This window comes from Acomys minous, assembly GCF_964271855.1.
Source record: "Acomys minous genome assembly, chromosome: 9".
NCBI classification, from domain to species: domain Eukaryota; kingdom Metazoa; phylum Chordata; class Mammalia; order Rodentia; family Muridae; genus Acomys; species Acomys minous.
Window position 1 is genome coordinate 72,257,829 of NC_140490.1, and position 25,304 is coordinate 72,283,132.

At 44.3% G+C, this 25,304-nt stretch overlaps 1 protein-coding gene across 2 annotated transcripts in view; it reads left to right on the plus strand.

The window, feature by feature from the left end:
* The window catches only part of STARD3NL (STARD3 N-terminal like), a 38,902-nt gene that overhangs the window by 4,648 nt on the left and 8,950 nt on the right, over positions 1-25,304 (plus strand). The window contains exons 2-8 of one of the 2 annotated variants that reach the window (XM_084796456.1): positions 12,683-12,810; positions 14,582-14,863; positions 18,448-18,525; positions 19,014-19,091; positions 21,045-21,098; positions 21,202-21,319; positions 24,182-24,277. In XM_084796456.1, coding sequence (XP_084652582.1) covers positions 14,660-14,863; positions 18,448-18,525; positions 19,014-19,091; positions 21,045-21,098; positions 21,202-21,319; positions 24,182-24,277 — 628 coding nt within the window. In that variant the 5' untranslated portion in view covers positions 12,683-12,810; positions 14,582-14,659. The remainder of the gene's footprint in view (positions 1-12,682; positions 12,811-14,581; positions 14,864-18,447; positions 18,526-19,013; positions 19,092-21,044; positions 21,099-21,201; positions 21,320-24,181; positions 24,278-25,304) is intronic. The other variant, XM_084796455.1, reaches the window with a different exon arrangement.

Here is a 25,304-nt window from a genome sequence, read left to right on the forward strand (position 1 = left end):
TCTCCAGTTTCTCACAGGCCCCCCCTCCCCCCAATGTTTTGTGACTAGTTACTCTTCACTTTATTAAATGCATGATTTGGCTTAGAACATTTTAAATTGAAAATGCAGTTAATAGATTTCTTATATTTTGTATCTCTCAGGACAATAGACTTTTCAAATAGTGTATATTATTGCTTTTTATAGTATACTATTTTTTATTTTAGAAAAATACATTTCATAATTCCTTGAGTTAATTGGTTCCTGTTTGTTGATTTAATGATGCAGAATCAAGTAATTTCAGTAACCTCTTTTTATGTTTATTTTAGACATTTATTTTTATTTTTAATTATGTGTGCCTGTGTATATGTCGGGTTGTGGCTGTATGCGCCTGTATGTGCAGGCACCTGTAGAGTCCAAAAGGGAGCATCAGTTTCCCAAGATCTGGCATTGCAGTGCTTGTCAGTCACGCCCGACAGAACTGAGTATGTCTTCTATAGAGGAGTTCTGTGCTCTAGATGCCGTGCCGTTCCTCAGCTTCTCACGCCCTTCTCCTGTCCCTGTGGTGTCGTAAATTCGTCAAAGATGACAGCAGCTCTTGAGGTGTTAGAAGTCTCTCCAGCTAGGACTTGCTTTGGCATGGTTGCTAGTAATTAGCTCAGAAATTTTTTCTGTGTCCAGAGCTGTTGTGATGGGCTGTGTTAGGGTGTCCCATCCTCAGTGCCACTGACATATGGGATGTGAAAAGTCTCATTGTACGATGTCCAAGACGATCTGCGGCCTCTACCCCTAGGTAGACAACTATGTGGCAAACGCCCCAGGGCTGCGAGCTCACGCATCTCCCTCGTGCCCTGTCCATCGGGAACTTCTGATGTCTTTATTCCCCAGACCTCTAAGTTAGGTTGCAGTATTATTATGCCTATCTTGAAAAACACATAAAAACATATAAAAAGGATAATACTGGTATGTAAAAGCAAACGTGTTCTTCTTAATTAACTTTTATCCAATGCAGCCACTCTGACTTAATATCAGAAATCTAAAGATAATTTAAATTATAATAAGCAATAAGAAAAATAAATGCCAGCAGGAGCCAGCTGGTGCTAAAAGTAAGCGCAGTGAGGAGGCAGCAATCTGGTGAGTTGGAGAATATTGCCAGTTGCCTGTTTTTTCAAGAGAAACTAGTAACCTGGGGATTTCATTAGTGGAAATGTTCATCTCTGCACACTGACAGTTAACTGCCTGTTTAGGAAGCTTGTAAGCCAGCAGGTAAACACAGCCCCCACTTCTTAGTCCACGGGCCGGGTTGGAGGTGTATGGAAATGCTGAGCTGACTTAAGGAGATGTGAACAGGTGGAAGAGGAGAGTCAGGTCCATGCTCAGTGGAGGGCAGGGATGGCCATGAGGATGCAGATACGGCCTCTGCACCACAGCCTTACTCTTGTGTTCTCAGCCACAGGACTGTGGAAGGAAAGCTGGCCAGCTAACATGCTCTGCACTGAGTCTGCTGCTGACCGTGAGGCCTGCCAGGTTGTAATGTGACAGGCATTGTTGGTAATTTTTTCTTTCATGGCTTCCCAGCGCTTACATAAAACCTCACAGGGCTTTGAGAACACATGGACTCTGGAATCTGGAATTGAGTGCCTCTGTTCTGGAGAAACAACCACAGCCGTACTTCACCCTGTGTGTTGAGAGCCACTTAGCCTGCAGGTCTTGTTTACCTTTCTCTGAAGAAGGAAGTTCTCTGCCAACTTGTAGAAGCCCTGAACTCCTGCTGGCCTTTGGTGTTTGCCCTGCCCTCAGGACCTGCTGTCCTCAGCCCAGCCCTATGGGAAGGGTGTGCTCATTCCAATGCTGGCTTTTCACAGCCCCCCTCTGACTTGTCCACACAATGCTCCATCCTTCCAGATGTTTCCCTAGTTCCCTCACCCGGGGTCCCTAGACAGAGGCCGACTCACTGTTGGTGGGCATGCTTATGCTTAGTCCATTTTAAGTTGCCTTTCTCTTCCTCCTCATTGATAAGTAACAGCTTTTCAGGTCATTCTAAGCCTATTTCTTCTAAGGCAAGTCTTTTCTTTCTTTTTTTTTTTTTAAACAAGATTTATTTACTTATTATTATATATACAGTGCTCTGCCTGCATGTACCTGCAAACCAGAAGAGAGCATCAGATCACATTACAGATGGTTGTGAGCCACCATGTAGTTGCTGGGAATTGAACTCAGGACCTTTGGAAGAGAGGACGGCGCTCTTAACCACTGAGCCATCTCTCCAGCTCTAGCAAGCCTTTTCTTGATGGCATTTCTGGTCACAAACTGGTACTCAGGCTTCTTTTTCATATTTATTTTATACTTTGTTTTCAAACTACTTGTATAATTTGTACATGAGTATAGGGACAGTGCTTTTCTGTCTTACTTTTCCAAGAATAGAAACTGAAAGGAATATTCTTTACTTTGGGCTAAGCATACTTGTATATGCAGGAAATTCAGGGTACAGTCATCCTCCACTATACTGGGAGTTCATTGAGACCCTAGCTTAGAAAAAAGAAAATATTCTTGGTACATTAATATATCATGTTAAAATTCTAAACATGTAATTTTTAAAAATTTTACATAGGAAGTACCCAGGTTCTATACTCTTTTTTTCTTCCCTTCTTTTTTTGGGGCAGTTGTCCTGCAGTGTGACATGTGGAATTAGATGGTCTTGAGCTCACAGAGATCCTCTTGCTTCTGCCTCCTGAGTGCTGGGACTAAGGGTGTGCGCTGCCACCCCAGCCCGCTTTATGTTTATACAGCGCGATTTGTAGTTTATAAATCTAACAAGCAAATAGAGTGTCTGGCATGGCTACCACTTTTCTAGGATACAGAATTGTTTTCTAGAAGGTTTTCTGTTGGTGTTCTTGTTTTCTTATTTTTCCGTTGTATTTTGTTTTTTGGCAGGGCCTCATATAAGCCAAGGCGGCTTTGAGGACCTTGCGTAGTGAGGTAACTTTCTGCTTGTACACCTCCTGGCCCCAGCACTGGAGTGTGTGCCCGACACCTGGATTTCTAAGGGCTTCTGATGTGTAGGAAAAATGGTTATGGATACCTCATTGTTCCATAGGAACTTTTGATACTGTGCTTCATAAAAGACCTCTGAACAACTGTTGGCTCAGTTTATTAACAATTAAACTTTATCATACAACCCAACTAGCATATACAAGAAGGAAAAAAAAGGTTAAAGGGACAGAAGATTAAAACCTCCTGGAATCCGTTCGGCAGGACAGGTCCTTAGGTGTCTCAGTCCCAGGAGCTGGTCCGGTCCTTTCCTCTCTCTCCGCGCCTTCTTCTTCTCTCCTTCTACCTCTTCCCAGTCATATGCAAAGGGCGGTCCCTTCTCCCTTCGAGGGTCAATTAGGAAAACAATAGCCACGGTGGGGTTCCTAGGTAGGCTTCCTGAATTCCAAGCCCAGGAAGGCTCCAAACAGTCTCTCACAAGGTATTCATGGTGTGCCCCAAGGGTAAAGCCCGCCAAGACTGCTTCCACCTGCGACAAAGCTTAATCTTTCCCACACCTCACCCTTCTCTCTAAAAAATTAAGAACTATATACACCTATATAAAAAGGGTGGAGAAGGTCAGAAACCAGAGGCAAAGGAAGCCAGACCGACCAAAAGGTCTTTGGAAGTAAATGTACCAGTGGAGGATACTTCCACAGTCACCCAGGCACCTTCAGCTTTTCCAGTCACTGTAAGACATGTAATCGAGCCAAATGGTGCTGAGGGTCATGACGAAATAGCCTGGTGTCCTGTAGACATGATGGATTTAAAACATTTTAAGGAATCCGTCGTCAGATATGGTATGCATTCTAACTTCGTTAAACAAATGTTAAACAGCTGGGCCTATCAGAATAGACTTGTTCCCCAAGATTGGAAAAATTTAGTTTCAGCGGTATTGGAAGCAGCACAACAGTTACAGTGGTTATCATGGTGGCGAACAGAGGCTATAAAAATAGAACAAGAAAATATCGCACAGGGAATAGATATTAATAGAGATCAGTTACTTGGTGATGGACCATATACTAACATGAGAAACAACTTGTAAAAAATACATGAAAAAACCTTTGGCTTTCATCTTTAAAATTACTGTTTAATCTTTTGAGCTTATAATTACATTTCCCCTCCCTTTCCTCCCCCAAATCCTCCCATATATCACCCTTTGCTCTCTGTCTCATTCATGGCCTCTGTCCTCATTGTTGTTATATGCATATGTTTTCATATGTGTATTTGTGTGTGTGTGTATGTACAGCCTGTTCAGTTTGTATAATGTTACTTGTATGTATAGGTTTTCAAGACTGACCAGTTAATATAATAGGGGTTATCTTGAAGGTACCTGTACATATTATACCTATTACTATAATAAGATAACTGATATAGGATAATTTTACAAATAAGTGGTTTATTTTGTAAATAGGTCTCCTGGTTAGCTTCAGCTGTCTCCTTGACACAGTCTGGAGTTAACCTGAGGGAGGCTCAGTTGGGCAGCAATGTCTCTGGGGGCACTTTGCTCTATGAGGGCCCAGCCCACTGTGGGAGAGGCATCCCTGGAAAGTGGGCCTGGCCTTCTTTAAGGAAGGCAGCTGAATGCAAGCCTGGGAGTAAGCCAGTGAGCATCACCCTCCATTGCTTTCTGCCACTGCTGCTGGAGTTCCTGCACTGACTTCCCTCAGTGATACATCCTGGCCTGAAGTGTAAACCCAATAAACCCTTCCCTCCCCAAGTTGCTTTTGGTACTTACCAAAGCAACAGAAAGCACGAGAACAGCATTAGCCACCTTTGCTAATACATGCACATTGTGATGAGCAAAAGAAGCTCCCCACAAAATACAGCACGTTCATTCATATGAAATATTCCAAGCAAATCAGTGTTGTCAGGGTAGGGCAATGAGAGGGAGTAAGGACTTACTGTGTAATTGCTATGAAATTTCCATTGGCAGTGATGAAAATACTTTGGAACTAGATAGAGGTAAAAATTATACAATATTGAGAATATGTTCAAAGCCTCTGAATTGTGCACTTAAATTTTATAATTTTATATTATGTAAAATCCACCTCAATGGTAAAAAGAGAGAGACTATTTAGCTCATTGTTTTGGAGGATAGAAATCTATGGTCAAATAGCTCCATAGCCCAGCCGCTGGCAAGGGTCCCTGACTGTCTCAGTGTAACAGAAGAATGGACAGGAAAAAGCTCTGTGCAGAGGAGACTCCATGGTCAAAAGAGAAGACTGAGAGCCCATGATTGCCCTTTTGCAATCTTGTGCCCTTTTCAGAACCAACCAGTCCCAGAGAACTGCAGTAGTGTCTTTCTCCAGTGAGCCAGGTACCCCATTAGGCTGTGCCTCTTAATGCTTTCACCCTCTGTTACATGACTCTCCACACTGAGACCCAAGATGCTAGCACCTGAGCCTTTGATGGAGGCACCCAGAGCCCTCAGGATCTGGAGAGCGTTTTGAACGTCTCTGAGCAGTGGATAGGCTGCCGACAGGTAGGTGGCGGGCAGAATGGGCATTCTAGGTGCAGCTGAAGCATAGCAAAGGTGCAGATGCCACAACCCGTCCAAGGAACTCAGATTCCCAAGCATAGCCGGAGCACTGGGGGAGGAAAGCTTTGCTTCTGAGCAGAGGGAGGAGGGGGACTTGGAACTAGAAAGGCTGGATTGGTGGACGAGAGGTGACTGAGAAAACAGTGAGGGTGCTGGGGAGAGCGATAGGGGCTATGCTTGTCTGCAGTGAGGATGGTGCCAGCAGCAGTGTTAACACCTTTTCCTGTTAGAGCTGTAAATAAGACTTCCCTGGTGGTTAGTGAATATTCTTAGATATTTGGAAGTGTTTGTAGGTGATGTGTGTTTGCCCCGATCTTTGTTGAGTCACTGTAACTTTGATATTGTAATCACTTAAGTTTTTCTAAAAATTATAAAATTAAACTTATTGAGCATGTTTCTTCTGTAAAGTCTTTACAGATACTGAGTAAGAGTTTAGAGAGCCAGCCAGACATGGTGGAGCGTGCCTGTCTTTCCTACACTTGAACTCTTGGGGTGGAGGCAGAAGGCTCAAGGCTATCCTCTGATGGGTGGCAGTCCCAAGACCAACCTGAGCTAGCTACAAATGAAAGAGGGAGGAAAAAAGGAAGAGGAAAGAATGGAGGGAGGGAGAGAAAAAGAGGGAGGAAAGGCGGAGGAGGTTTTTATTGGATATACGTTGCTTTCTTGGAAATATAGTTGCATTACATCTCTTAGTGCTTTCTATTCTTTCATAAGATTCCACTTTCTGAGGCACAAATTAGCCTGATAAAGATGACCCTGGAAGTTGTTCCTGATTCTTGTCCTTTGAAGGTCTAGTTTGTTGTATAAGTGTGAAAAACATGTAATGAAAAAAAGGAAAGAAAAGTAGCACTGCCTTTTTTTTTTTAATCCAGGCATTAGTATTTTAAGACTGACATCTCTTGCTCTCGCTCACTAAGATTTCATCTGCAGACGTTTATCTGTGGTAGAGATTAGAAAATTATTTTCAAAGCTGTGGCCTCCATCCTGTGTGCATATCCATTATAGGAAATGACCCATTCAAATTTTGCTTGTAAGTGCTCCTGCTCCTAGATGAAAATGGCTCGTCCTTCTACTGACTTGCTCTAGTTCCTGAAAGAGGAAGCTGCTCTCAGGTGACTTCAGTGGAATTTATTCTTATGTATTCCCAAGTATGCCTCCCGGAGTCCTTATACTAGAGACACTAAGGAGCCAGTGGGCTGATTTGCCAGCAGCCAGAGTGACATGTTCTGGAGTTCTTAGCCACCTTCCAAACAAAGTCATGTGACGTTAAATGAGTAGGAAGCCAGCTGTCTCTAGAGAGGCTGGTGGAGTTGGCTGACTGCGCACTAGGCTGTTTCTGAGAAACGTGACAAATATGTGGTAAACCCTGTCTCAGTCCTGGTTTCGGGGACAGAAGATAATGTTTATGAGAGGTCTAACTTTAAGATTAATGCCTTTGTTAATTATTTGAGAATTTCATACAGTGTGTTATGATCACACTCATCCCCTCCCCCAACTCTTCTTGGGTCCTCCTACCTCCATATCCAGCTTTTCTCCCCCCCGACCCCCCCAACTTCATGCTTCTGCCCCACAACTGGTCCAGTTTTTGACCACCACCAACTCATAGGTGTGAGACCTGCTCTGGAGTGTGTTTCCCATACCAAGCACCATACCATTAAAGAAAAGGAATTTTCCATCAGATGCGAAAGATCATCAAGTAGGGGTGGGTCCTCATGCCCGCTTTCCTGCTTTAAGCTGGGATTTTATCTGAATTAAACCTGTGCAGGGCTTGGATGTGCCATCACAATCACTGAGTTTATAATTGCTTCTGCCCTCTCTTTTAGTCTGGAAGCACTATCCTTGAAGTCACAGCTCATGGCTCTTCAAATCTTTCTGTTCTTTCTTCCACAGTGATCCCCTGGCCTTGAGGGAGGGTGTGGGATGGTGACAGCACAGGTAGGGCTTATGTGGGTAGTTTTGTACATTGACCCAAGATAGAGTCATCTGGGAGGAAGGAATCTTATTTGAGAGAAAGTCTATATCAGGTTGCTCGGTAGGCAAGTCTGTGGAATGTTTTCTTGGGAAAGGATTGATAGGGGAAGGCCTAGCATTCTGTGTGCCAACCTTAGGCAGTAGCTCCGGAGGTATCAGAGAGGAAACTGTGTGTGCATGGGGAGGGACAAGTTGGTAGTAGCTTCAGATCCTATCTTCAAGTTCATGTTTGAGCCCCTGTCCTGCCCTTCCTCAGTGCTCAGTTGTGACCTGGGAGTTAGAAGAGGAAACAAACCCTTTCTTTCCTTGAGTTGCTTTTGGTCATGGTGTTCATAACTATAGAAAGCAAGTTAAGGGGCTAGAGAGATGGCTCTGTGGTTAGGAATTCATGCTGCTCTTCCAAAGGACCCAAGTTCAGTTCCAAGCACAGTTTTATGGGCTGTGTTATAACCCACCTGTAACTCCAGCTCCGGGAGGGCATCAGATGTGTCGGGCCTCAGTGTGCACCTGCGCTCATGTGCATCTACTCATACATCGAACCACACACTCACTTATAAAAATAAACCTAAGAAAGCAAACTAAGATTGGACTGAACATTCAGTTCTCTTCTTCTCTGCACACTGATCCTTTCTGAGCCTTCTCTGCATCAATTGCCGTCTTGCAGTAAGAAGCCTCTGATGAGGAAGCGTCTGATGATGGATCAATCTGAGGGCATAGCCGTGAGTCAGCAGGAGGCTTTAGTACAATGTCCTTTTAGCAACGTAATAATAGGTTCTCTGCTAGGGCCCATGACCTAACGAGCCGAGGGTTCTCGATCTTGTTGACATTGCCTGTCTAGCCACAGACATTCGGCCTCTTTCACAGTCCATTAAAAAAAAAAAACTTGGTTACTCCCATAACATACCTACCACGATTGCACCAATGAGCATATTTTGCTAGGGCACTATTGCAGCTTGCATGGTTCACAGCTGGGTGAGACAGATGATTACATTTCTCTCCCAGTGTCAGTGTCACGCACATCATCGTCCAGCATTATGAAGGCTAGCCAGTAGGGATGAAGCTTCTGGTTCGGTGCCCACTAATTTTTTCCATGTTGTATGACTCAAGTATGTCTGTGCCATCAATGATAGAGTCTTACTGTCAAATGCATTGCATTGGCAGTTGCCTGTAATTGGGATTCTGTGAGTCTCCACTGGACAACAACTCCAACAGGCAACTCATCCTCCGAGAGTTTGAGACAACAGCGTTTTAGATGCTGTGTGGAGATGAAGGATTTTGAATGTCATATTAGAGCCGAAGATGCAGAATCCATTTGAGCACTAGAAGGTGCCTTTCTAGGAGAGAGCCAGGAGAATGGAGGGTGGTTACCACAGAGACCCTGTTCCAGTTAGCCTGGACTGATAGTAGCTTCTGAAAAACACGAGGAAGAAATCAAAGAACAGTCTGGCTCCCAGAGCCCATCTCGGAAGAGGCTTTCACTAACGCAAAGATGCAACATTCCACCCACATGAGGGCATTTCAAGTAACAAGTTCACGAAGCTGATCAATTCTCCAATTGTCTTTTGTAGCGCTCTCTCTCGCTCTCTCTCTCTCTCTCTCTCTCTCTCTCTCTCTCTCTTGTTGTTGTTGTTCTTTAAAAAACATTTTTCTTTAAAACTTAAAAAACAAATCTGTGTGAGCACGCTGGGTGCATGTCTGCCTGTGTGTGTGTGTCGGCTCACCATGTGGTGGCATGCATATGGAAGTCAGAAGACAATTTGGTGGATTTTGTTTTCTTTTTCTACCTTTATATGGGGTCCAGTGACCAAACTTGGGCAGCATGCTTGGGTTTCATGTTGTTTGATGCACTGGCCCGTCTCAGTGACCCTTTCTTTTTAAACGTAAGCCTTTTCATGTTTGTGCTTTGTGCCATTTTCATTTTTAAGTGTATTTGCACCACTGCACTTACTGTTTTGTCGACTGTTTGTTCACGGCCTTTTCTGTAGGGTCCAGGAAAGTTGTCTGAGTGTGATTACTTCCTTATAACCACATTCAGGTTAAACGTGTGTAGTGGGGCATATGCTGCAGTTGTTACATGTTTACTGCAACACGATACCCATATCATGTGAGCTTGTGCCAGCATTGGTCCAGCTGACTGCCAAGTCTCCTCCATAAAAATATATTGTCCCCCAACAGAACATAACTTACTCAAGAGGTAATACTTTGAGACTATTCTGATTACATTTAAAATACTTGTTAGCATCAACTAATGCTTCTTGCATAAATAATCCCTGCACTGAGAACTGTAAACCGACTTTCCTGATTTTCCTCCTCCCACATGGCTATCTGACCTCCTGCCCACTCCACCTGTTGTTACAATGTAGCCACAATTAAGGTTTGTTTTCCAGCGTGAATTCCAACCATGCTAGCATTAGGCAAACATCAGCGCTCACACTGTTTCACATTGGACAGTAGGTAGTCCTTCAAGACAGCTGACACAGTTTTAATAATCTTAACATTTTGTTTCTTGTGTTTTCTAAGAAACCTGTATCTATAAAAAGGTTATAAAAGTGTTCTCCACATGCTCTAACAGATACAGATATAGAAATCCTTTGATATTTCCATTAGCATGCACAAAACTGGGCTTTAGTTTGACATTTGAGTGCATTGCTGACTGTCCTCTCCCGCCCCGTCTTCCAGCTTGTGATGCCTCTGATGCGTCATATTCTAGTGTTTGTGTTAGGTCCATGAGCCACCTTCAGTTAGTGTTTCTGCTGTTGCATTTTCTGTTTGTTTGTTTGTTTGTTTTTATTGTTGTTGTTTGTCTTTTTTTTTCAAGACAGTGTTTCTCTGTGCAGCCTTGGCTGTCCTGGACTCGCTTTGTAGACTAGACTGACCTCGAACTCACAGCAATCCACCTGCCTCTGCCTCCCAAGTGCTGGGATTACAGATGTTTTTTACAGTATGTAATTACAGGTTTTTTTCAATTTTTATATGGCTGTCCTAGCATACTGTTCTGAAAACAAGCTTTATTTCTTTATTCTATTGCTTTGATATGTTCATCAAAAGTCAGATGCCCGTATATATATGGGTCTGTTTGAGGCCCAGCTATATCCCATAACCTGTTCACTTATCCGTCACCCAGTGCTATACTGTTTTGATTACTGACGCTTTATGGAGAGCCTTTAAGATCCTTAGCCTTCTTGTTTTCTTCTTTTTCAAGATTGGCAGACATTCTCCTCTTTGCATTTCTTTTTTTTTTAACTTAAAAAGTATATATTTCATTATTTTTTGAGGTTATCAGAACAACATCATTTACCCCTTATCTTTCTTCCCTACAAACCCTCCTTCTTGCTCTTCTTCAAATTCATGATCTTTTTTATTACTTGTTATATATGTGTATACATAGACACATACATATAAATTTCTAAATACATGAACACACACAAGCACATACACATATATATCTAAATACACAAACTCAAACTGCTGCCCAGTCTATATAATGTTACTTGTATGTTTGTTTCCAGGGGTGACCATTTAGTACTGGATAACCAATGAATTTACTGTTCCCTGAGGGATATTATTTCTCCTGCTCTCAGTATTCCTTAGTTTCTTGTAGTTCTTTATGTAGGGTTGAGGCCTCCTGGACTTTGCCATACATGTTCTCTGTTAGCATGTTCATTGTTATGGTCCATGTTCACCTCAAGGCAGTCATGTTGGGGAGACTTCCTGGCTGTCGCTTCTGACGTTCATAGGCGACACAGTCTTGTAGCAAGCCGTCTGGCCCTCTGGCTCTGACGGTCTTTCTGCCCTGTCCTTAGCATTGGTCCCTGAGCTTTAGGTGTGAGAGGATTTTGTAGATGTCCCTGGGGACTGGGCTCCACAACTCTGCATTTTGATTGGTTGTGATTTTCGGTAATGGCCTCTATCTGCTGTGAAGAGCCTGTTCCCTGATGAAGGGTGAGGCCTGCGCACCTGTGGGTAGAACAGAAGGACAAATGTTCAGGATGTAGGTAGGGATTACGCTGGTTTACTGAGCTGGCTGCCACTAGTAAGCAGGACAACCTCCATGTCTGTCCTCATAGGCAGGCACACTGCATTTCCATAAAATAATACATAGATGGGAGTCGGTTGTTTTTCAAATTATCATACAAAATAATGGATTTTATTATTGCATCTCCATACACTGTTGATCCTCATGGCGGCTGTTTACTGTCTGGGTGTTGCCACTTTTGTGTGGAAGCAGATGGGGTTGAAATTTGTTTCCACTTTGTACCCAGCACAGGGAAGATGCAGTGAAATGACCTGGAAGATACAAACAAGCCCCTGGAAGCAGAAAGCATCTTTTTGTTCTCTTTCTCCTGAGGAAGCCGCATGATATGTAGGATAATTTTGCTAGAGGCCCAGTTATGTGGGTAAAGAAAGCACTGCGCAGGGTGGCGGGCGTGCTCTGTCTGCAAGCACTGCTTGAGTGGCCCCTCCCTCAGATAGGATCACTTGTGCTTAACACACGTATCTACAGAGTAACCTGGGGAAAACACACATGCTCTCGAGCTTTTGTTGTTCCCTAAGTCAGAATATCCTGTAGAAGCTGACACTTGTCACTTAGCTACTCATGATTTGCAAACATTGACACCGTCACTTCATGTCAGCCAGTTCTTCTGTGAGAAGAGACCATCAATACTTTGTGGGACAAAAAGGGTAGTGTTTTCAACGTTGTAGACCATAAGTTTTCTTTTTTGCAGGTGTTCATTCTTGCTGTTACAGTACCAAAGCACCCAAGACAATACAGATGACACGGCAGAGTTCTAGTAAAACATCCAGAAACGTGCTTTGGCTGATGTGAACAAAAATAATCGATATAGAGACTTTAACTGAGTTTATCTGGTTCAGCTTGTTTCTTGTGCTCTGGCCATCTTTCCTGACAAGAAAATGCTGGAGAATTCAACAAACAGGGCAGGCCTAGTCCTAACACAGTTTGAAAGCAAGGTGCACAAGGCCGAGTTGTTTAACTCTGAATTTGAAGGCCTGTGAGCTTCGGAATAAATAAACGTTGTGTTACGTTCTCCATACTTTGTCTGCTCAACCTAATTGTAACAAGAGCTAGGATGCTCTTGACCTAATTGACAACGAAATCTTGTGCAAATATTTTCAAAATTTAAAGCATTATTTTTTTCACAGTACGCTGAAGTTGATTCCTACAGAATGTCTTGCTGGTTTGCTGCTTCTGAAGAGACAAGTAACCCAAACACTGTGAGCTGATGTCACCCAGTTTGGAGGGATGTAAAAGAGAGCTGGATAGATTCTTGGTCAGTTCTGTACAGAGTCCTAGCAGCATGGCATGTGCACTCATCCTTCCTGTTTTAAACGTACTGTGTACCAAGTACACTTGTAAATGGAAGAAAAAGGAGAAGAAAAAAAAAACTCTTATCACTCACAGATAGTCTTCGCTAGCATCTTATATATTTCATGAGTGTGACCTAAGGAATTAACTTAGTAGTCATATATATACATGCACGTGCTGCACTTAGCATTAGAGTTTTAACGCAGTTATTATAACCTGAGCATTAGCTTTACTCATTATAAAGACTCATGAGGGTCCATTTAAATCAGCCTTAAATGGCTGTTCCATATAACAATATGTCTAATTGTTCCTTTCATTAAGTAGCAGGTTATTTATAGAAATTTTATGATAAAATTTTTCTAATGTTAATTTTACTAAAAGACTACACATATGTGTGCATGTAAATGCATGTAAAACATTTAACATTTTTTAACAGTCAACACTCCACTGGAACTACCAAGTGAACATAGCTTATCACCCAATGAACACAGCTGTGTTATTACTACTTGGGTCAAAAGATAGAGCTTTACCAAGTTTCCCAAACACACTCCTGGGTTGAGCCTCCAGTCACTGTGCCCTTCTCTTCCTCCGAGGCAACCACCTCCTGACCCCCAGTGCTGTAGACTAGCTGTTGCATTAAATGTCTGTGGCTTGGTTTATTTCCCTTAAATAACTAAAATTAGAGTCGCTATAGCAAGAGGTATATGTTAAAATAACAGTTCATGTTGTTAAATTGCCTTGGAAATAATATAATCCTCCCACCACATTGTAATAAATGTGTGGATGGACTTTTGTGCCTGAGTGTGGGAAAGCAGAGAGTAGAGCCAAGTGTCAGGGAAGAGGATGGGACATGAGGAAGACCCAATGAGACCTCCCAGCCTTGGCGGGAATCTTAGCAGTCTGCTCCCAAAATCTGTGTTATTCATCCTAAAAATGATCCTGGTCTGGACACTGACAGTCATGTGACAGTTAAAAAGGCGAGTGTACAAATTTGGATACAAGTACCACCAACTTTTTGTCCACATTCATCGCCAAAGCAAAACATGAATGTCAGTGGAGCCAGAAGCACAAACGCTCCTCCCCAGGGAGAGGCACCACTGGATGGAAAACTGGCACGCCCCTGCAGTGAGCACCCCCAGTTCTGCTCAGTAACCTCACCTCATCCGTGAAGAGTCCTCTCAGATTATTCCTCTTCAGTCTTATTTTTGATGAGGCATTCTAGGTCTTGGGGAACCCCTTCCAGGTCTTGGGGAACCCCTATATGGGACCATAACTTCTGTAATTATCAATGTGGTGTTTGCATAGTGCTGAGCTTTTGAGGAGTATACATGCCGCTTTCCTAAGAAGATGCCCAGAAAGCATGCTTGTTCATGAAGAGCGGGTTGAGCAGTGCTAGCTGGTTCAGGATGCCCTTGTGCTGGGAAGTGGTCCTCACTAGGGCCTGTGCTATAGCTGGGTTGTGTGTTCTGCTCCGATCCTCTCGCTCTGCTTAGGACCCACCCCATCTTCACCTTTTCCTACTGTAACTTCGTTCTCTTCTTTATTGGCATTCTAATCCAAGCAGTAATATTGAGTGCAAGTGTTGTTTATTTTATTTCCTCTTTGCTTCTGTCAAAACATGAATGTCTATGTCAAAGCACCGTGGCTCAGTGAGACCAAGTCTCCCAGTCATGAGGGTGCTGGGTCGTGTGACCGCACCTACGTCTCATGTGGATGCTCTCTTTTCTTTTCTGCAGGCTGCTTCTCACTAGGGATGGTGGAGTTGGTGGAGACTCCTTCCATCCTCCTCCAGGGTGAACCGCCTGCCAGAGGCCATGGAGAGCACTCTCACTGGGAGCCAGAGCTCACACGCTTCCCTGCGCGACATCCAGTCCATCAACCCCGCGCAGCTCATGGCCAGGATTGAGTCCTATGAAGGAAGGGAAAAGAAAGGCATATCTGATGTCAGGAGGACTTTCTGTCTCTTTGTCACCTTTGACCTCTTATTTGTAACTTTACTGTGGATAATAGAGTTAAATGTAAGTTTCCCTTTCCCAGAAGTTAAGAAAAAAAGTTTAAATTTCTTTTCTCATTTTGTCTTATTTAGTGAATTACATATTTTTTCAAAAGATGCCGTGTTACCTGTCTCTGGCAGATTTAAGCTTTTCCTACTTTCTATTGTTAGTGTGTGAAACACATCTGGGAAATGTAAGATTCGCTTCCTCTGTTATTTTGAGATTTGATTTCCTGGTGCTTAGCTTAATAATACAGAACTGAAAGTACACAGCCTGTTGAGCAAATTAGCTTTCTGTCTTTATAAAGCTTCTCTAGGACGCAACTCAGGTGATTGCGCACAGACTTATTCATCTATGTCTCTCCTTTGATTTGAGTAATTGAGGAAAACCTGACTTAAAAAGCAAAAATAATTATTTCTTGGGTCTTTTTAGATAAAAGTTTACCAGCTCTTTCTATTAAAAACAAACAAACAAACAAACAAAAACGTTGTGGCTGGAGAGATGGCTCAGTGGTTAGGAGTACTGGCTGTTCTTGTAGGGACTCAGGTTCTAAGCAAGGACATGATACCCCACAGCCATCTGTACCTCCAGGTCTAGGAGATCTGATCCCTCTTTGGCCTCTGAGAGCACCAGGCACACCCATGATCATAGACATACACGTAGGCAGAATGCTCATATATGTAGGATAATTTTTAATATTCAAATATATGTATAATATGCTTCTGAAATATGCTTGCTATATTATGTCTGCTATTTAATCCCCTTCGTTAAGATTTTGAAAAAAAATTATTCTTCATATTCTCTTGATCAAATTCTAGAATAATTTGGAGAACTTTGCAATTATGTTTCCCAATAATTATCTGTATAAGTACTATCAAAATAGAAATCCAATACAAACTTTAACATATTACTTTAAATTCTCTAGTTGTATATTAATAAATTTAAAATAAAAAGGTGAACTTTATTGTAATAATGCATTCCATTAACCCAGATTTCTCAAAGCCTTGGGTCTGGTTGTTTGTATTCGCTAGCCCTAAGCCAGGCCCTTCTGGAAGGCTGCTCTATGCTTCATGTCATTTGTCAGCCACGCAGGCCTCCTGCTTCCAGACTGGGGCAGGCTCCTGTCTGCCTTAAGACTTCTATAGAGGGCTCCTTTTGCATAAAATACTAATTTCCTGTAGCCTCTTGTGGGTTGTGGGATCCTGTCATGCTGGTGTCAGTCCACATGTCACCACTCTTCTGTCACTCGGTCTTGTGATTCTTTGTTGTTGTCTTTCTATTCAGTGGTAAGTACCTGAAGACAGACATTGTTTTACTGCTCAGGTGTTTCCTGTGTTTGGAGCAGTGCCCAGCACCGAGTGGGTTCCCAGCGTGACAGTAGGAGCAGCTGGGTTTAGCTGGAGGCAGGTTGGCAGACGCACACAGAGTCAGAAAGAAGCTGGGGAAGGAATGCCACTCAAGCGCCTGACTAGGGAGGAAGGACTCACCTGGGTGGCACGCTCAGGAGGCGGGGGCTAAAAGCCAGCTTGTATCTGCCCCAGTGTAAGACTGCTCTGACGATGGCGCGCAGAACAGCGGGCACACCGTCTCCTACCTGAGGTGCCGGGCTTAGAAGGGCTTCAGACTTTGAGGGTATTAGAATACTTACAAAGCAAGATATTTTGAGAATGAAACCCAACTTACTGACACATTTATTTATTTATACTTTATTCACACGGTATAATGGCCAATTTATTCGCATGGTATGAAGGCCAGTTTACACTCTTTGTTGAATGAGTCTCTTCATGTGAGGTCAAGGGTGGAAGTTCCCACTTGCAGTGACGTGTGTCTAGAGAAAATCTCAGGTTTTTGAAGCAGTTCAGATTTCAGATATGTAGATATGGGATGCTCAGTTTGATCGGGAAAGATGATTGGAAGAGATTTTGTTTCAACTGTAGTTAGTTTTTTTGGGGGACCCCTGAACCTAGGATTGTGAAATAAGGATTTAAGTTCAGGTTTGAGTTTCAGACATAAACTGTAAGAACTCTGCTTATAGACAATGCAGAGTCAAGATACAGTGCATACAGATAGCAAAGAAAAGCATTTCCTGTGGCCAGTGTGTACCCAGCAGGAGATGTCTGAGGTGGAGAACCTTCTTTGCCTTGACCCCTGGAACTAACCATTCTTTTAGTATTCTCAGTGACAGCTTTGTGTGGTTTGCAGGGACACAGCTGTTGCAGGATATGTGATCACACTGTGAGGCCTGAGACTGTTACTGGAAAAATCTGTTTCTAATTATGGTGTGGTGCGGTCTTTGATCCCAGAGCTTTCTGTTTACTGTAAACAAGTACTTGTGGTGTAGCTCAGCCCTAGCACACACCTTTAATCCAAGAGCTAAGTAATGTTGCTTGAAAAACAAAATCCCTGTGCTTGATTTTACCCTCAACTCAGTGTCCCTCCTTTCTGCTTACTTAGGTTCACTTCCTGTCCCTGTGGGCTGGGTTCATCCTCACTCTTGACCTATTTTATTTAGCTCTTGGACTAAAGGTGTGTGCTAGGGCTGAACCACACCACAGGTACTTGCTTACAGTAAACAGCTCTAGGATTAAAGATGAGCCATACCACAGTTAGAAACATTTTTTCCTAGTATACAACCTCAGGGTTCACACTGTGATCAAATACCCTGCAACCCACAGTGTCAGGCTAAGTGGCTATTTTCATATGACTTCTCTTCGGCACTTCACTTGTGTGTAGATCAACAGCCATGTAGGTCTGTAGCGGATGCACACTCACCGCTCAGAGCCCTGACCTCTCAAGAGTTGTGAGGGACAGAGTAGTTGTCCAGGCTTTGCCTCCATTCCTGTAGCAAATGCTAAGACCTCCCTTTCTATGTGATCATTTTCATTCTAAGCTGAAAGCCGTGCGGCCTTGGGAAACTATTCTTCACTTCCCCTCTGTCCCCGTTGTCTGGTCAACTGCTCTGTCCCTTTCCAGACTGTCTGTTAGGACTACGTTTGTAATCAGAAACTTGAGTTGACTAGGCTGAGCCACAGCTCCAGGCTATAGAGAGAGCACCCTCCTGGGTGGCATAAATGGCCTAAAACATGGCCCCTACTTTGGGGGGAAATTATGTATGTATGTATGTATGTATGTATGTATGTATGTATGTTTGTTTGTTTCTTTCTTTCCTGGCTAGTTTAATCAGTGGGATTCTGAACTTGATCATTTAAAACTCATTTTGGTAGTATGGAAGAATAAAAAGTTCATCCTATTGGATTCTGTTGTCCTCGTTTGCTGTACCCTCTGTTACGTAGGAGTGTAGGTCAAACCCGCTCTTTTTTTTTTTTAACAAAATAATACATTTGAATCTATAAGAGTGTCAAACTTTTAAATGTCAAGAGCAGATTGAAACAAAGCCAGCCACAGGAAACGTTGGCACACATGTCTTATGTCATGGTAACTAGCCCTGGGGACAGCTGCTGTAAGATCGGGGTCCCTGGTCCTCCTGAAATCTGTGAGATTCAATCAGACTGACTGAGCACTTGTGGGTTCCAAGGCGGAATGCGGGAAGTCTAGAGAAAGCTTACTGTCCTGTTCTCTCTCTCTCATTTTGCTTCTGATTCTCCTAGGTGAACGGGGGCATCGAGAACACCCTGAAGAAGGAAGTGATTCACTACGACTACTACTCCTCTTACTTTGACATATTCGTAAGCGCTTTTACATCGTCATTCAGATGTAGTGAAATGGAAGCCAAGGGCCAGAAATGCGGCGCCATTTTGCCTTCCTTTGAGCAGTGACTGTGTTGCTGAATCCCCTGCCCACTAAGTGTTCTGTGTCTCATAAGAAGCTGATGGTGCAAGGAAAGAAAAGGCAAATGGGAGACCAGGGCTCTCCTCACACTCGTCGCCTCCCTGGCTGAGCTAGGCCACACTCACAGGCCCTGGTTCCCGGGACCGAGAGCTGGCCCTGCTCTCTGCTGGTTTTGTTTTTTTCCTATTTGATATATTGATAATAGGGACTTGATTTGAAGCACTGGCTAGAAGGATCTAGGGCTGCAGTTTTGCATAGTCTGGCAGTATGGGATCTGAGCCTCTCAGGGCTGTCCACATCTGAGTCAGAAAAATGATAATAAACCGAAGCTGCTTTATTTTTTCATGTGTTTCACATAACTTTTCTTACCATTTCTCCTCCTCAGCTTTTGGCAGTTTTTCGATTCAAAGTGCTGATACTCGGATATGCTGTATGCAGATTGCGCCACTGGTGGGCAATAGCGGTGAGTGCAGCAGTGGGTCACCACCCACCGGGCGGCAGCCAGGGTGCTCACACAGGCTGTGCTGAGAGGAGACAGGATTTTAATGATCTCTAGTTTCACCATTTTTTTTTCTAAGTCCCCTTCTTCCCTCACTTTAAGGGTTTACTTTACCAGGGTCTTACTGCAGTGAAAACAGTTGCTGCAGTAACTGGCATGGTCTGTAGAGGAGTCTAGAGGCCCGGGAGGAAGCACTGGCCACGCCTCTCCTTGTCCTCCTGGTCATCTTTCTGATAGGACTGGAGGGCGGTGCCTCCAATTGAGATATCTGGAGCCTGCGTTGCTTAGTGATTTTTCAGTCATGCAGTGATCTGAGCTCTTTATCTTGTTGATAAACTCCCCCACCCTCAATCCCCACCCAACAACAGTCTACATTAGCTACTTTTCTCATCTAAGTGACATTAGCAGCTTGGGAAGGGAAGAGTTTGCTGCCTCACAGTTTGAGGTGCAGTTCATTACCGAGGGGAAGGCGAACATGGAACGTGAGGCAGCTGGTCACATGGCATCCACAGTCTGGAAACAAAGATGAATGCTGCAGTTCAGCCCACCTTCTCCTCTCTGCCACTGTGGACCCCGGCCCAGCTGTTGCCAGCACTCGGGGTGGGGTGGGTCCTCCCTCGGCCATTAAGTTCTCTGGAGATGTCCTCAGATGCGCTCAGAGGTCCATCTGCGAAATGATTGTAAATGCCAACATGTCAACAGTCATGCTGGCCAGCTGTCAAGGAGGGAAAAGCCATTGCCCTGCTCTTCTTTTGTTCCTCTGGCTTCCCCTCCCCCAGTCTCTCTCCTTGTGTCTAGCACCGAGGCCGGGCTCATTCTGTTCATTTTTGGTAAATATTAAGAAACTAAATGTTAGAGTCAGTTAGCTGCCTGCATGGTCTCAGCCATGCCCATGGCTGTCCTGGGTGTTGTTCATCCCTTCCTACAACCCTCGTCCAGGGCTGCCTGTGCCTGTGTCGCCCTCCACAAGGCGCAGGTCAGACCCTCTGTCATTCGGAGTCTCATTTCAAAGTTGTAGCTGACAACGCAGCAAGCCTGGCTCGCGCCTCTGTTGCTGATGTGGTAGTTTTGGTCATCCTTCCTTCCTGGTTTTCCCTCACATTCTGCGTTTGGGACATTCTCTCCAGAGTCCCCATGTAGACTCATTTTGCCAGACTGTCCATCTTGGTATTTGGTATGAAAGAGGTGTGCAGTGGGTTACAATAAAGCACCTGCTTTCATTTTCAAATAGAGTTCAGCTTAGTTTCATTGGTCCTGTGTTTAGACATCTCAGTCTAAGTAAGGAAAGGCCTCATGTATCAATTCCAGTTTTTGTTTCTGATTATTTAAATTATTTGAAGGAAGGGGAAATCAGCTAAGTCACCTAAGCGGTGTCAATCTCTACAGTAAATTATTGTCTGATAGTAAAATGTTTTCTCTTAACAAATCACTTTGGTATGTGTACGTACCTGCTTAATACTCAGCGTGTCCTGGCCTCCACCTTGCCAGTCACTTCAGTCATTTCTGCCATTTATTCTTGTCAGGCTTCACCATGCTGACGTCTCAGCTGAAGGAGGGGTAACAGTGTTCAGTGTGAAGGGCTTGCTCTGGGCTCTGTAAGCCAGGAGAGAGCCCTGTCTGTGCATGTCACGGGCCCTTTCTTAGGTGTAATAGACTTGCACCTTGTATGGACAGAAGTTTACCAGCGCATTAGCCATACACAGTTCAGGAGGAGGAATGTCGTATAGAGCCACCCAGACTGCATGCCTCAGGAAACCCATGCTGTCCAGAATGGGTTTGTAGAGAGCACAGACTGTGGGAAGTCGCAAGGCTGGGACAGTGTGTCCCGGCACTGTCTGCTCTAGCTCAGCTTTCTAATTGAGGGAGGGACAGTGTGAAGTGTCCACTTTGATGAGTGTTATATTATGTGTCTTGCAGTTGACGACAGCAGTGACCAGTGCCTTTTTATTAGCAAAAGTGATCCTTTCAAAGGTAGGTGTGGCTCTCCTTCTCTGTGTCATTGTCTGCCATGATGAAGCCCTCCCCGCTGTGTGAGCTGATGGTGACCGCTTCCCTCAACACCTCTGTTCTCTAGCTGTTCTCTCAAGGGGCATTTGGCTATGTGTTGCCCATCATTTCTTTCATCCTCGCCTGGATTGAGACATGGTTCCTGGATTTCAAAGTGTTACCTCAAGAGGCAGAAGAAGAAAACAGTAAGTTTTTGTTACTATCAGCCTCCCAGGCGTGCACATTTCACACTGGGGAACCAAGGAGTCTTCTTACTGTGAGAGAAGCTGCAGGGCCCAAACTGAGGCAGTTGGGTTCTTCAGTGGCTGTGTCTGAACTGAGGGGAGAGTGGGCGGGCATGTGAGTGTACGGCTACTCGAAGGACTTCTCCCTGGCTGCTGGGCCAGGCGTCCCCTAGCAGGTATGGCCATGGGTTGAACAGACGTTCATAAAGTAACAGAGAGGAGCCACTGCGTTGCTCTCCGTGGGTGCCTTGAGCTTTGCTCATTGAAATGATCCTCAGGTCAGTAAGCATGCATACAGAGCAGAACTGTGTCTGCAGGGCCAGAGAGCATTGAACCAATCCTAAGTGGTAAGAAGCAGTTTTAAAGCAGCCAGTGGCTCTGCAAAGTGCCGTATCGCTGTGTATGCAGCAGGCTTAGGGTGGGTCACAAGCAGAACAGTTAAGTGCCTGACACGGAGACCATGAGGGTTCATTTGGAGTTGAGAGGAAAACTCTAGCTATTGTGGTGTTTGCCCACTCAGCCTTCCACTGTCTGCCTTTGAGTGGCCGAGTGACATGTGCCACCATTTTTTCTCAGATCTAACAAAGCTACTACATGACCACATGGCGTGGATACCATGTGCCAGGGTGTTAAGGAGGAAGGTCAGTGGGTCCATCAGGAGCTGTGTGGCTGGTTACTGGCCTGGGGTTCTAATCTACAAGAAACCTTTAATGGAGACCTGCCCCTCTGGGAGGGCAGTGGGTCACAACTCAGGGTAGAACGGCATGCTGCCTCACACACACTGCATCCGGCTCAGTGTGTCCCAACAGGAAAAAAATCCTGTGTTTTGTAGAAAATTGAACGTAACTGTAGCTCCAGAAGCATCAGGATCAAGAGTTGCTCTACATAAAGTTTTATTTGAAAAACTTCCTTAACAGACAACATTTCTAAAAATTCTAATTCAAGAGTGAATTTGCAGAGCTCATTAAATGGTGATCCAAGATGGCTCTGGCGTTCTGTGTGCTTTGTTCTAGCTGAGAAGGGGTGGGCCACGTCAGTGTAGGGAGGCCACTCTCTGTTGTATGTAAACTCCAAACTGAGCATTGCTGAAACATCAAGTGCTCACACGACTGAGCTTTTAACCAATTTCACGATATTTAATAAAGCTGAATAGAAAGGCTGGAGAGATAGAAGCAGGGAACCAACTTTCACACATTGTTTTCTGATTATGCACTGTGGCACATGCGCACACATACCCAACTACATCAGCATTTAAAAACAAGCCACTTCAGAAGTGAGCATTAAGCCAAGTCACCCAATATGGGGGAAAGCATTCTTCCTGCCTACATTCTACTGTGTGTGTGTGTGTGTGTGTGTGTGTGTGTGTGTGTGTGTGTGTGTGTGTGTGTGTACATCTACCCATGGGTACAATATAACTTAGCAAGAACAGGAAAGTAAAGATAATATTAGGTGCTGAGAAAGGACAATGCAGGTAAAGGTACATGACTCATGGAAGAATATAGAAAGTTAATTGTTTCTCTAGTTTTAACTATTTTTTTTTTTTGGTAGATAAGCGCATAAAAACATAATTGACAGTGAATGTGTAAAACCCCGAGCGAGTCTCCGTGGCTTTGGGATGGCCTGACTATGGAATTCAGGGGGAGGAGTAGAGTTGAGGGCTGGGCCAGCGTCTGTGTGGCTGTGCTCACGTAGCTGCGTGGTCTCTGTGAGTTCATTGCAATAAAGTCATTGTTATGTTAAAACATGAACACATTTTTTAAAAGCACCATTTGCTTTCCTTGTAGTGGCACATAGGAAATATATGTGGTATCTGGTGTGTTGCCAGGTGCTTGCTACCACAGTTCCTAACACTGAGACTGATTTTAGCAAAAAAGTCTCAAGAACAGATGGTCTTCCTCCTTGTATAAAGTTCTGTCACTTGGTTTTGCTATTTAATTTATTATTATTTTTTATTATTATTATTATTATTATTATTATTATTATTATTATTGTCATTGGAAAAAGTAAATAAACACCAGGGAGAGAGAGAGAGAGAGAGAGAGAGAGAGAGAGAGGGAGGGAGGGAGGGAGGGAGGGAGGGAGGGAGGGAGGGAGGGAGGGAGGGAGAGAGAGAGCGCAAGAGCGAGCGAGAGCGCTGTTCAGAGTATGTCCTACTTTTAAGAGGACCTGAGTTTGGTTCCTAGCATCAGAACAGGGTGACTCACAACTAATAACTCCTGCTCCCAGGGACAAGATGCCCTCTTCTGGCCTCTGTGAGCATCTGTACCCACATGCATATTCTCTAACAGATACAGACACACAGCATGTGCATGCACACACACACACACACACACACATGCAATTTTTTAAATATTTAAAAAATAAATTAAACATAGAGCACTTTATTGTCTACAGCTTTCTCTGTGTGTTGGTAAAAGGCCACGTGGGCATTACATTTGACATCTGCCATTTCCCTGACCAAGTCTAGCTGGTAGACCATTTGTCCATGCTAGCTCAGTTTTTATTTTAGTTCATGTTTGTTTTTGAAGTTTGTAGATGTTTGTAGACAAGTGAGACTCCTCCAGGGATTGAATCTCTGAATACTGAGCCCAGGAGTAATTGGAAATGATTACCAAAACTCTTTGGTTTTTGTTTTTCTTTAATCTTCATAGGGTTGGTGTGTAGTTTTATTAATGGAATTTTTATTTGGTGGGTGAAAGATTTTCGAAGTACTTTGTTTTTCTAATAGTTTATTTGATGTATTGAAATACCGCTTTATAAAAACAGTTAATCTTCCCAGGAACGTCATGTGATCCTTAGCATCTGTGTTTTCTTCCCTCCCAGGACTCCTGCTAGTTCAGGATGCATCGGAGAGGGCGGCTCTCATTCCTGCAGGACTTTCTGATGGTCAGTTTTACTCCCCTCCTGAGTCTGAAGCAGGTGAGCGCTCACTGAACTTTGTGGTTTGGTCCGTTTTGAACCCCTCATTTGCTCCCTCTGCTGCCCTATTTCCCAGTCTGTTGAGTAGCAGACCCCGAGCGTGCATGGTGTAGGACTCAGAGCGGAGTCTCCCTGGAGGCAGTGGCGAGGCAGAGGTCATGGAATGTCATGGATGCTGGAGCTGGCGGTACATGGCCTAGAAAAAAGGCAGAAGGGAGCACACTTCACTCTGTCCTCCTCCTAGGGCCCCCCTTGGTTTTGCTATTTAATTTTTTATTATTATTATTATTATTATTATTATTATTATTATTATTATTATTATTATTATTATTATATTGTCATTGGGAAAAGTAAATAAACACCAGGGAGAGAGAGAGAGAGAGAGCGCGCCTTCATCTGTCCCCTCCCACCCTCACCCAGCCTTCATCTGTCCCCTCCCACCCTCACCCAGCCTTCATCTGTCCCCTCCCACCCTCACCCAGCCTTCATCTGTCCCCTCCCACCCTCACCCAGCCTTCATCTGTCCCCTCCCACCCTCACCCAGCCTTCATCTGTCCCCTCCCACCCTCACCCAGCCTTCATCTGTCCCCTCCCACCCTCACCCAGCCTTCATCTGTCCCCTCCCACCCTCACCCAGCCTTCATCTGTCCCCTCCCACCCTCACCCAGCCTTCATCTGTCCCCTCCCACCCTCACCCAGCCTTCATCTGTCCCCTCCCATGCTCACCCAGCCTTCATCTGTCCCCTCCCACCCTCACCCAGCCTTCGTCTAGCATTGCCTGTAGCTGAGAGAGGCAGCTCCACCCAGCTGCTCCCATTAGGAATTGTCTCAGGACCACCTCCCTGTCTCACAGCGGCACCTTGTCATCCACAGGCTGTCACCTTGTCATCCACAGGCTGTCACCTTGTCACCCATAGGCTGTCGGTTAGCCTGTCCTCTCCGCCTGCACCATCTGCTTCAAGTCACACCAGTTCCAAACATGGGTCCTTTGTCCTGGTTTACTGTCTCCCAGGACCTCATGCACGGC